This window comes from Vigna angularis, chromosome 4, assembly GCF_016808095.1.
Source record: "Vigna angularis cultivar LongXiaoDou No.4 chromosome 4, ASM1680809v1, whole genome shotgun sequence".
Lineage (NCBI taxonomy): Eukaryota > Viridiplantae > Streptophyta > Magnoliopsida > Fabales > Fabaceae > Vigna > Vigna angularis.
The window spans coordinates 40,970,675-40,984,076 of NC_068973.1; the positions used below are offsets into that span (position 1 = coordinate 40,970,675).

At 30.1% G+C, this 13,402-nt stretch overlaps 2 protein-coding genes across 8 annotated transcripts; both read right to left on the reverse strand.

The window, feature by feature from the left end:
* Positions 1–454: 454 nt before the first annotated feature.
* Positions 455–6,292, reverse strand: LOC108341177 (serine/threonine-protein kinase STY46). 7 transcript variants are annotated; one of them, XM_052876068.1, is made up of 17 exons: positions 6,236–6,292; positions 5,833–6,142; positions 5,585–5,705; positions 4,474–4,577; positions 4,285–4,395; positions 4,133–4,187; positions 3,441–3,551; positions 3,297–3,347; positions 2,802–2,944; positions 2,621–2,728; positions 2,428–2,501; positions 2,157–2,332; positions 1,843–1,938; positions 1,354–1,434; positions 953–1,006; positions 685–819; positions 455–598 (listed from the first exon to the last, which is right to left on the reverse strand). In XM_052876068.1, the coding sequence occupies exons 2-17, from the start codon at positions 6,021–6,023 to the stop codon at positions 575–577; spliced, it is 1,635 nt and encodes a 544-aa protein (XP_052732028.1). In that variant the 5' UTR covers positions 6,024–6,142; positions 6,236–6,292; the 3' UTR covers positions 455–574. The 7 variants fall into 7 exon arrangements, 3 of the variants coding, with proteins under 3 accessions (XP_052732028.1, XP_052732027.1, XP_052732029.1); XM_052876067.1 differs by having other exon boundaries at positions 5,833–6,028; positions 6,141–6,283; XM_052876069.1 differs by lacking the exon at positions 1,354–1,434 and having other exon boundaries at positions 5,833–6,257.
* A 3,406-nt stretch (positions 6,293–9,698) lies between these two features.
* Positions 9,699–12,232, reverse strand: LOC108342316 (high mobility group B protein 9). Its single transcript, XM_017580074.2, has 6 exons — positions 11,644–12,232; positions 11,373–11,451; positions 11,104–11,269; positions 10,920–11,018; positions 10,067–10,437; positions 9,699–9,961 (listed from the first exon to the last, which is right to left on the reverse strand). The coding sequence occupies exons 1-6, from the start codon at positions 11,787–11,789 to the stop codon at positions 9,860–9,862; spliced, it is 963 nt and encodes a 320-aa protein (XP_017435563.1). The 5' UTR covers positions 11,790–12,232; the 3' UTR covers positions 9,699–9,859.
* Between the last annotated feature and the right edge of the window lie 1,170 nt (positions 12,233–13,402).

The window sequence follows — 13,402 nt, forward strand, 5'->3', positions numbered from 1 at the left end:
TATTATTATCATTATTTCTTATTTGACAAAAAATTAATAAAAAAAAATCGAAAGGATTTATGATATGCACATTTTCTTATAATTTTATCCCTCAAAATTTCGATAAACAATAATTTTTACTTATTAAATAAATTTATAAAAATTAATCAAGATATACGTTGTGTGTATATATATATATATATATATATATATATATATTATCATTTTATCTTTTAAAATAAATAATTTATAATTAATAATAATATATAATAAGAATACTCTTATTTGACGTACATAATTTAGGTATATATTTTAAAAATAATTTTTTTTAGTATGAAACTCTTTTACTGTAACATGCAACAATAAAAGAAAATTCCCATTAACTTAGAATAAGTGCAACATACACCACTTTCACAATACAATTATGTTATTTGTTTTTCTTCCTATCATTTATAAATCCAAGTTTATATACATCTACCCAAAAGGCTAATATCAACTTCATAATCCAATCACGAACCTTTACTTTAAATTGAGAAATCACACATGTCTATGTGTACATACAGTGAGTTTGGTGAATATAATTTTCATGCATTCCCTAGCCTTCACATTCCCCAGTAACCTGTTCAAGAAAAAGTAGTGGTGTAGAGGCTTCGGTTTTTCTTTTGAATATAACACAAAATTTGTCAAGAATCCTCCTACACATACCGTCTTGGTCACACGTAGCAGAAATTCCAGAATTTCTGAGAAATTGGGTCTCAAAGATGAATCGTGGTGCCAACACCAGTGAAGCAATTCCACTAACTTTGAATGACTATGGCTTGGAATTTTAGGCCTTAAACCCTGCAATTCATATACAAAAAGCTTACTCAATTTCACCATATTTTTGTGGCTTGGTAGCTTAAGATACTATAGATAGAGCTTTTCAGTTTAGTGTCCACTGACACTGCATATGTAATTTATAGTTGAGAAATACCTTCTGGATCACTCCTACTGCTGCTTGCAATGGGGACAAATGCTCATAAGGAAGCTGTCGTGTAGTCATAAAACATAGGCGAAAGATGTGAAGTCTGAGCAAGTAAAGTAATACTGAACGAAAATACTGATAAAACAATGTCTAAAGTATACCTACTAAGTCTTTGTTCTCCATTTCTGTTAAATACTGTTACTCACTTTTGTACTACTCTATGCCATGTTGTACACTATCTATTAATCCTATACGAATCAAAGTACCTAGGAATTTCTGCTCAGTACTTCTTCAATATGAAGAGGTTAATATAGTTTACAGAGTAGAGAGAGTAAATCAGTTTTCATTTCGAAACTAGTTTTTGGTTCCATGAATATCAAACAAGAGAAAGTAAAAGGGAAAGGTGCTACCTTTCCTGTGAGCAGTTCCCAAAGCACAATGGCAAAGCTAAAGACATCGGCTTTGTGATCATATGGTCTATGTTCAATAACCTTCCATATGTCAAGGGAATCACAAGTTTAATAATAATCAATACAGTAAGCAGTAGAATACAAGAAATATCAGTTTTTTTAGTTGTTTTACATAAGCAACTAAAGCCTCCATGAAAAAAACCAGAGTGCCTACCATTGTATTTTATTGGATATTGTTACATTTTTCTTTTGCAAAGCGCATGGGCAACCAAAAGCAGTACTGAAACCATGTTAGCATTAAGTATTGTTTATCAGAAAAAAAAAAAAAAAATCATCATTCTCATTCCAACCTGTCTAGATTCATCTTATTACATCAAAAACTGCTGCCTATCGTGTCCTTAAACAGCCCCATCCATGCCTGTAAGTTATACATTTAATAAATTTAAAGTGATCAACCCTATATGCCAATACTCATAGATATACACAGACCTCTGGAGCCATCCACCGATAAGTTCCTGTTTCTGCAGTCATTATGCCAGACTGATTGTGCACTCTAGCCACACCAAAATCAGCAACCTTAACTACCTGTCGGAAAAGATTTTAAAAATAAAACACAACAGCATAAATTCCACCAAGCCATAAGATCAAGTATAGCTCAACTTTGTAAAGTGATAAAACACATGTAGCATAGAAAAATGATGAAAACACAACTGTAATTACCCCACAACAAGTTGAGAGCATTTACAAAGAAGTAATAAGCCAAGCCGATAGAGTCAGAAGAAGACGTTATAGTGTAAACTAACCCCATTCTCATCTATCAAAAGATTAGCCGCTTTAAGGTCACGATGTATGATATTATTCTGATGCAAATATTTCATTCCTTCGGAAACATCAATGGCCACTTTGAGTAAACATGGAAGAGCAAGGGCGGTCTTCTGTTTATGCAAAAAGTCGAACATACTTCCACCAGGCATGTATTCTGTGAAAAAAAAAACTGCATTGAAATTGACAGTATCTTTTTCCCATTACATTGACCCCTTAATCAATAAGAGAAGTAACAAGAACCAGTTTTACCTGTGACCAGGTACAGGTTTGGGGGTTTTGTACAAGCGCCAACAAATTTAACTACATTTTTGTGCTGAATTTTACTGCAAGAATTGAATTTATAAAAGCCATGTATTAACAACAATCTTCATGAAATATCAGTGAAACTCGAAGAAAGGCTCGGTGGCAGGGGAGATGAGTGGAAGTTGTTGATAAAGCGAACCTTAGGATATACACTTCCTGAGCAAACTCCCTTTGTATATTTTCATTCAAATTCTCGTGCTTTAAAACCTTGATAGCTACATCTTGATTGCAGAATGTACCTTTATACCTGTTTCAACTAATCGGTTACTCGAATGTACTGATCCACAAACAAATTAAGAAGAAGGATTGATAATACTGACAAATCAGTCAAAGGTCCAGATGCAATTTTCTTTTCATATCTCAGACGCCCGGCATCAATTCTCCAGATAAAGTTCATCTCGGTTTGCTCTTGCTTTGCAGTAGTACTAGTAGGAAGACTCCCATTTTCTTTCAATTGATGTTGCTTCCGGAATTTTTCCACCAAAAATAATAACTTATAAATGGTTCTCTATTATATAAGTGGAAATGCAAGCGAAACTTATTTTGTTAAGCTAAATCTTGGTCAAGAACAGTAAAAGTTCTACCGCTTGTGTATGCATATTTCTCAGTTCAACCAGTTAACTTCTATTCAAAGTGAACATCTTTTGTCATTAACTATGGAAATTGAATATTGTGACTGGCAGTAAAACTGTTACCTTAAACTATATATGAAATTTTGGGCACAACTGATCATTTTTCTTAAAAAGCAAAAGGATTTTTTTTTTTCATACATATAAAGTAAATATGCAACCATCAGTGACATATAGAGGATCTACCTGGAGTTTCTGAATTTTCTTTGCTAGTTCATGTTTTAATTTCTTCGTCTCCTATAAATTTCAAAAATGGACACTTGTTGATTTTCCTATAAATAAAATTCAATGAACTATTGTACTTCAATCTGCAAAATAATGGGGAAATACCTCTATTGGCCAACCACCAACAACAAAAACATCCAACGAATAGCCGTCTGTTGTCGAAAAAGCATGTGCTTCTAGAATGTCCAACCCAGTCTCAGAAAGTAAGGAAGTCAGCTGTAGTTCAACACAAAAGCTTAAAACTATAGAAACATTGATTTCTGCAAAATTTAACAAAAGAAATGCAAACTGAGGCTGCATATTAGCACATCTCTAGCTTTCTGGTTGTAAAATTATATACGATATCCGCACTGCAATTTACATTGTTCAAATTGCTATAGCAGCCTCAAGTCAGACACTTAGATTAATAACACCAGCATTCTGGTATCCATAAGTTCAGTCCTCATTAATTATACAGCAAGATCAATACTTTTCTGTAGCTATCAGTGTAGTGGGAAAAAGCTTTTATTGATGTTGTTATCAATAGATGTATAAAACAATGAGATCAATAAAACCAAAACTAGAGACTGTGACCCATTAGCATTATGCGTAGGATTGAGTCAACGAAATTTAGTCCCATCATTCCTTTCCCAATCAAACATTATTATAGTATTAGGGTTGTTAAAGCAAACAAAAAATACATAGGAAATATTGTAGAAGAATTTCTGAAAAGTAGAAAACGCTAAAGGGCTTAAAGCATAGGCTTTTCTCGTTAGCTAGAAAAAAATTGCACAACAATAAGAAGATTAATTAATTACCTGACTCAGAAGTTTTGGCTTGTCATTTGTTGAAATTGTGATTTCATGCATTGGCCTGCCGTAAGTAGGAGAACGGGAAGTGATAGTAAGAAACTCTTATATATATTGTTTTAAAAAGAAAGGAAATTTAAACAAATAAGCAGTATATTTACCGAGCATAATGTGTATAAAAATTCAAATAGTTATCCCTGTCTCGGACTGGTAAGAACTGGGTGTTATGTTCCACATTAGATGACGAACCGAAGGCAGGTGGAGGATGGAAGCTGTGAAAGCATGAACAACAAAAACTTTATCATACAACTTAAAAAGTAGGTGATGAATTCAATATACTGTTAACATGCCTCATGCTGCCTGGAATACCAGAATCTTCAGAACAAACTTTACTTTGTGAATTTAAAAGAAGGGATTTACTAGAACCACCGGTAGAAGCAGAAGCAGAACGAACCTGCATAAAACATATATTATCAAAATAGAGCAAAATCAACCAGCAGGTACCCCCACAAGCAAAGTTTCAAGTGCCTTATATATAAAGTGAAGAAATTTATGTTCTACGTACTACTGAATTCAGAGCGTAATCATTTGTAATGTAAAAAATGTTTGAGAAAACGCCCTCGTTCTCGTTAATTTTTTATTTATTTAATCGTAAAACATCATGTGTAATAAAGTTTATTAATTTTATAATAATTACTTTAAAATTATATTAACTATATTCTATATTAATTTAAATGTAACGTAATAATTGGATAACAATTTAAAATGAAAAGACAATACATTGCTTTTGAAAAGTACTATTTTTAAGTGAAAAAGTATAGGTAAATGGAGAGTAGAAAATGATAATTTAAATGAAAATTCAAATATTAGTATTTTTTACTGAGTAATATTTTTAATTATGTCTCTAAATTACATCTTTAATTCTTTAACTCTAGATGAACTGTCATACAAAAGATATAATCCTTGACAGAGTTCTAAAAGTAATATTTTCTTTTACATTTTTGAAGTGGCTACGTTTTGAAAAGGAATACGGTGAAGAAAAAGAAAAGGAAAGAAAAAACAAAACCATTAGACACATCCGATAATAGTTTTTGGAAAGTTAAAGAGGCTTAGTTAATAATAAAAGGGAGTGTTGGCCATTAGTAAATAATAAAGTCAAAAATAAAAAAAATAAAAAAATAGATTTCTATTTATATATATTTTATAGGTAATTTCTTTGTAGTAAAGGAAGCGTGACGTTGGTTCCTTCGCCAACAATGTCGCCTAATGGCAATAGCCAGTAGTGCGTCATACATAAACATATACTATATAGTATTATAGTGATTGGAATTCAAGGAAAATTGACCCATGAAGATGAAAGCAAACATAAGAAGTCAAAACTTATTTTGGTGGTAAAAATAAATAAATAAATAAATAAAGTGTGTTTGGTGGCCATTGTGTTGTTGTGATTGCGAAAATGACCTGTACAAGACGGACTTCAATTGCAGGTCCGATTGCTGTAGTTGGGCCTCCGGCGATGTCCAGTAACCTCTTGTGCATAAGAACTTCTTCTGCCCTCTCCACATTCATGTCCAACGCATACCTAACACGACAACATATATCAATTCAATTCACAAATTAACAACTTCCAAAAATGATCACCAGCAACACTAAAACAACGTATGAACAATCAAACAGTAAAAAGCACGAGAAACGAAGATTTGGTGTGCCTTGCGGGAAGGCGATAGAAGTGCGCCCAAAGATCGTCCTCAAAACCAGGAACCACAGCTTCTGGGACATTCAATTCCTTAAGCCTACACAAAACCTCGTTGTAAACTCCGACCTTCTGTCTCTGTTTCGGACATCGATGATTCCATCCAGAGTTCAAAATTCCGCTATTGCAACTCTCTGTGTCTCCCATGTTTACTGAATCCGAGTCAGCAAGCAAAGATCAGTGATCCATAATATCGTAAGATCGTAATATGAGACGAACAAGAACAATATCAAGAACAAAGAAGTTGGAAGGACATCAAAAGACCTCTGCATGAAACAAAAATTGCTCTGACACTCCTGTCGAGAAATTAATGGAAGTGAGTTTTAAATAACATCATTAACGAGGGGAGTAATGCGCACCGTTAGCTTGACTAACCCAAATCGACGTGGATTGTACACAAAAATTAACCATAGAGATTAAGCAATGACGATAAACACAATAAAATAAAAATCGTTTTTTAATATATTAAATAATTAGTTTATATACATCTTTGATGGCATCACCCACCCACCAAACACTCACGCACCTTGTTTCTCTCGCCTCCCGCATAAACTACCATAACATCACACTCACACTTAGTCAGGCACAACTAAATTTGATTTTACTATTTCACCCTCTTATTTATAATTTATCCACTCATCTTTTTTTTTTCTTTCTTTCTTTATTTTCGTTTCTCTCTTACTCCTTAATTAATCTACATTGAATATATTTATACATAATTAATAATTATCATCAAAATAGTGTTTATTTAATTAAAATTTTCAATCAGAGCTACTCAATATGAATTGATTCATTTAAAAAAAAAATCTTCATGAGTGAAAGGGTTGCGTTGACATTTTTAGCTCGCCATCTGCTCTGGTCCATCTCTTGGGCTCTTCAATTTAGTGGGCTATATAGACGGGTGAACGCAGACTAGTTTCGTAATTATTTTAAATTATAATAAAAACTAGTTTAACAAATTTATTTATTTTAAATTATAGTATATTAGTCTAATGATATATGTTATATTTATATAATATTTTTCCTGATAAGTAATAAATATAATTATTTGCAAATGGTTTTTTATGCTAAGACTTATTTATTCTTAAATTTCAGATTATTTGCTTTAAATTTTTACATTAAATTATTTTATTTTAGATTTTAAATATCTACATTTTTAATATATTTCCATTCTTAATTTTACCATATTTCTATCATCATTATTTTACTTATTTAAATTATATATATATATATATATATATATATATATATATATATATATATATATATATATATATATATATATATATATATATATATCATTTGTTAACTTGTAATTTTTTAAGTGTACCAAATTTTAGTCGATAAAAAAAATCTTTATTCATAAAAAAAGATATATTTTAAAAATAAAAATATTTTAATAATTTTTTTTTAATTTAAAATAAAAAAATCAAAAGTTGTTTAAATACTGTTAATCTTAAAATTTAGAATTCATAAGGTATTGTTGTAAACTAAAATTTAATACACTTTAATAAGTTATCTAAATTAACAATATATATATATATTTTTTGTTTTATTTTTTTTATTTTACATATTTTAATCTATGCTTCATTACTTATTGTAATAAAAAAAAGTACTTATTAATGGTATAATATTGCATCTCATTGATAATAATTAGATTGCATGTATAATAATGGATTTCTGGAATTATGGGATTGGTCTGCATATATTTTAAAGTTTTTTGTGTGATAATTTTTTTAGCTTCAAACCTAAGTCGGAATTCGAATATGAAATAAAACGATCACAACATGAACCTGAGCCTAATATCTCAAATTTAAACTATTAAAAAAAATATTTCTAGCCGTATGAGGTCAATAACACATAATAAATCACGACCACTTCTACTATGTTGCACTTGGAATGCATAATATTTTTTTTTTAAGAAAAAAAAAGTATAGATTATCATTCTTTTATGGAAATTAAGACACAAAACGAATAATATATTATATAATAAAAATAATCTGTTGAATTTATCATCCTCAGTCTAAGTTATCGTGCATCTTGATTCAAGTCTTGTGTGGTCGTTTTTCTCTTGTTAGTTATTCTTCTCAAAAATCATTGTCATTTGCTTTAAAGATGTGCCATTTTTATATTAAAAGTTTATAATATTTTGTATTGTCTCCTCTATATATAGTATGTTATTCTTTATATTCCTTTTTGTGAAAAATATAAAAATTTATTTTACAGCATACCTTCTCATCAGATTGACATTAGAATAGTTAATGAAGAAAACGTGTTATGTGTTGAAGGTAACTATGATATACGTCAGACTAATTCATTTAAAACTGAATACTAACGTTTGCATAATTAATTCTTAACTAGAAAGAGTTATAATCGGATTATGGATTACACTTGCCGTTTATTAACAAACATTTAATTCTGTAATTAGTATCAAACCAAAGATTATAAATACCATTTCAGTTAATAATTACGAATAAAGAAAAAGTGATTCCTAGTTATGTCAATTATCTCTTAATTTAACTAATTTAAAAAATATATAAATACTTTCTATTTGTAAATAGGAAACCTTTTGACTTTAGCATAGAATGAAAACAATTATGAAAACTTAGGAAACTTAGAAATTTCGTTTTCCTTGTTAAAGTTTGTGGTATTATTAAATGAAATTCATTCACTAAATACTTCCTTAACTTAGATATAAATTTTAGTGTCTAACTTTTAAAAACGTGCATTAGGTTTTTATCAGTCATATAATATTTCATTACCAATTATTTTCATTATCTTACAGTAATTTTTAAATATTGTTTGAACAAATAATACGTAATCTTTATTGTTTTTTATGTGACTGTATTATTAGTATTGTCATGATTTTTTTTCCCTGAGACTTATGATTTTATTCTTAATTTTTTTTTAGAAATTTCCAAGTACTTAATTTTTTTCTTTTATAATTAAAGAGATGTATAGCTTTTCTCACCATTTTATATATAATCACTTTTATTGTCTCGTGACATATTACTCAGCCATAAATTTTATATGAACAGGTATATTTGAACAAAAGTTTTATTTTAAGAAAATTAATAAATATATTTAATTTATTGTGATACTAAAGTATTATGGGGCCAAAATCATAAAACCACTTTAGGAACAGCTGATATTTTCAAGCAACAAAACGAAGAATTTCTTACAAGGAAAAGGTTTGGGCGCAACACGCATTTTGTGTAATCCATCGTAATTATATCTTCGGAAAAAAGTATGGAAAATATTTGGTTTCAATTCTCCATTGAAATGGAGGAAATTTATGGATATTTTACTTTTGAAATAATAATACGATGAAAATGGAGTGATGGTTTTATTAAGGAGAAACTATAAGTTGTGCTTAAACAGAATATGATGAATAGTTATATAGATGATGCATTGTCTCATTTCAATCAAAATATAGGTTTCTTTTAATTAATTATATATACTCAGTAAAAACAGGGCCTTTTTTACAATAAATATATTAAATATGATATTTTAAAAAAAGATCACCAATTTTTCTTTTATATATATATAAAAGAGGAAGGTAAAGTTAAAACAAGCACAAGCAATAAAAAAGGTAAAAATAAATTCAAAACACTTCAGAGAAATTCTAACCACACGAAAAATTGAAGGGGCTGAACGATTTTAAATCAATTTTTTTTCAAAGATGAACGAAAAATTGAAGAATTAAAAATAAATAAATGTATATATATTAAAGATTGTGTGGACCACGCTATACTTCATTGTACCATCCATCCAGAAAGAACAAATTTAGGAAGATAATTGATTGATTAAACGAAAGGAAAGGAAAGGAACGACACTGGTTTTCTTTTTCTGAAAAAATAAAAAAAGAAAAAACAATAATGTCCAGTGGACCATTATCCACATGAATGGTATGTATGTAAAAGTCCACAAGATTTCTAAGCCATTCTTTCTTTGGTTTCCAGAAAAGGGTAAGCAGCAAGATTCTATGGAAGTCCTGGGGTCTCCCTAAGCTTCATGCTCTCTTTGTACTCCGTCAGTTCTCTCTTGTACCTTTCTTTGTCTCTTAATCCGATGTTCTGATAAACCTGCAACAAACATCATTAACCAACAATCTATTATTTTCCAACATCCATGCTTTAATCAAAACTATATTGGAATAATCAACATAGGAAGAAAAAAAAAACAATAACCAGTCGTTCTTCGGGACTAAGACTGTTCCATGACTGGCCAATCATCTTGGTAAACTCCCTTTCTCTGTTGGGATAGAGAGCTTTGAGAGAGTAATGCTTTTCAGCAAAGAAGAAGTTATAGCCACTCCTATTCGGCTTTGGATAGTTAGGGTCCCATCTTCTCTTGTTTCTCCTCCTCCGACCAGAACGGTGACCTTTGCTTTTGAACGGCACAATGGCATTCTCGTGTTGTGGAATCGAAGGTGGAGCAACCATTTTTTCTGGATGGTAAAGCACCCCTCTAAGAACCTCTGAACCCAGTTTCACTGATACCAAATAACCACACTCAAATTTTCCCTCTATAGTTCCATTTCCTGAGAGACATGATGTTTCTACACACAACACAACAAACAGTAAATTTCAGCACTCAATTTAACTAAATAAGTGCATTATTGTTCTTGGCTTAAAAAACCATGAGCTAATTTGCAAGGATTATGCCAATAACACCACTACTTGTTACTACCTAGTCAAACACATTACTTACAAATAACAACAACCTTCTTGTCCGATCATTATATTCATTTCAAATTACATTTACATAACATTGTACATTAAGATTTGAAGTCAACCTTTTCAACATTCAAGGAAGATAAATTGTGTGCATGACATGAATAAGCAGCCATTAATGTAATCAGTTTAAACAAGAGAAACCTGAGTTTCATTAATTAGCTAGATGTGAGTTTACTAGAAAGAGCAACAACATCGATAGATGAATTAGAAATTAATCACTCCATTCCACAAAGATGACAATTCCAAAAACTAGCAACACCTAAATTAAACAAATTAATCTTAGAAATTTAATTTTCTTATTCACCTTCGGCACGGGATTCGGGACTACTATTTGAGGGCTTAGGAGAATATTCCACGATAGCTAATTCAGGTCTCCAAGAAGGACTGTTCCCGGAAAATGCATCTGAAGGATAGCATTTCATCCATCAAGAGGTTAAAAAAATGAACAAATATAAAATAAATATTAAAAAAGAAATGTAATGTCGCACCTGTTGAAGGAGTATAGACAGAACCCCGAGCTTTGAAAAAGTGAACCTGTTCGTAATGATAGAGAAGACTGAAGTAATGTTTCCTCAACACAAAAGAAGCACTTGTGGTGGTTGCTGAGAACTTGAAAACGCTTCCAACTTCCCTCCATTTCTTCTCTGCAACTACCTGAACATTTAGGAAGTTACAAAAAGAAAACATGTTCCATTTCTTACAATTAAAAAAACACTAATTAGGAGTGTCGTAGAGAGGTTGTAGGGAGGAAACCCACCTTCTCATAGCCACTTCTTCTGGTAACTTCCACGTAAAGAACGTGCAAATCCAGCTCCTTCCCTCCAATCACAGGAATCCTTCACAAGTTGACCAGGCCAAAAAGGTCCACATTTCATTTTATTTTAACCATTTTTAATAATAATATCACAAAAACACTTTTCAAAACCAAACCTTAATCCTATTAAATCAACACCACGTTTTTATTAATGAAAAAGTGTGAAAAAGAACAAATAAATAAATAAAAGGAAGAATAAAAAACAGAAGCTCACATGAATTTGGTACCCATAAGGAAGTGAAAGCGTCTGAGAGTGTCCCAGAAGAGGGAGGAGTCCCTGACGACGTCGTCATGAGGGGCGAGTGGAGCAGGGTAGTGTTTTCCGTCTTCTCCGGCGTAGGTTTCCGGCACAGATGACATTCCGGAAAATGAAGAAGGGTAGAATGTTGTTGGAAAAGAAAAAGGTGATGAATAAGAATGAATGAAGGTGTAAATAGGAAGAGAGAAGTAGAGGGTGGGAGAAAATGAGAATTAAAGAAGAAGGGTTGCCGCGTGGGAGAACGGTTACTCAGCATAGTTGGCTTTTTCTGACATTGCGGATGCAGTAAGTAGGGTACAAAGTCCCAAGAAAAAGAAAGCTGATAATATAATATAATATTTAAAAATTTATATTATATTATTATGTTACTTGGTTGAGTGTGTTCCTTTATTGGAAGGGTGACAGATAGAGAGAGCACTGTTGCAGAGGGGTCTGTGTGAGGAGTTTAGGAGCGTTGACATGCACCTCTGTTCCTCTGTTCTTCTGTTTCTGACTCTTCTGCTCTTCCATGCCTCAGACATCAAACCATACTATCTTCCTTCTACATCAAACAATCAAACACATCACGCATTTACTCCTGTTTTCTCTATTTCTAATAACCACACTGTCTTTTTTATTTATCACCTTATTTTGCATTTTATTTTAAATTTTTATCAAATATAAAAATAAAATAAAAAACATGCACAGCTTGAACCACGCTAGCTTTCTTATTTATTAACTTACTTTGTGTTTTTTTTCTAATTGTTATCAAATATAATAATAAAAATAAAACAATGCAAGCGCAGCTTGAACCTTTATTTCGACATTATGATCATCATAAACACAACAAATCAAAAACAGTTAAGCAGATAAATAAATAATGGTAAAATATATTTAATTCGAATTAAATTTAATGCATTATTAGTAATGTGACTGTTAGTCGGTTAAAAATACTTTTATCTAAAAAATAACTGAAAATGTTTTTAAATAAATATTATAAAACTTAATATTTTTTTATATTAATATATTTCTCTACCTACCAGTTTTTATTTTACAAAAAATATTTATTGATTGTATTTTTAGTGTCGTGTCAGTTCTTCTTTGATTCCTCCTTTTATTGTAGAATGAGATTATATTTTGCACAAGATACAAATAAAAGATAACACAACTAATAGGAAACATAGTAAGTGCAAGATTTTTCTCCTAGTTTATATTTAATAAATAAAAATAATTTTAATGAAATTACAATTGTTAAATTTATTAGTTTAAGTTAATAATATTGAAAGTTTTAATTTTATGATAAAATATATAATATTAAAAATTTTAAATTTATTATAAAATATATACAGTGGTAATCAATTTAAATTGTTGTAATATATAATTTGTATTATTCTATTTGGCATATACAAATATATTTTATATTTATTTTTACTTATGACAACTATATTAGTAATTAAAAAGCAAGAATAATTAGGTTTAAGAAAGTGAAAATATAATTGTGATGCATCAGTCCTTGTCCTATTAATATATGATGTATTCTATTGAATTTTAAAGTGTAAATAATTCTATTCTAAAAGTATAAAATTAAAATAATATAAATGTTGAATTTTAACTTTATATTTAATAATACTAATACTATTACAACATGATATATATATATATATATATATATATATTATATTACTTGTTAGATGAACAACTTATATTTGTTGGTATATGATGTATTTTATTGAAT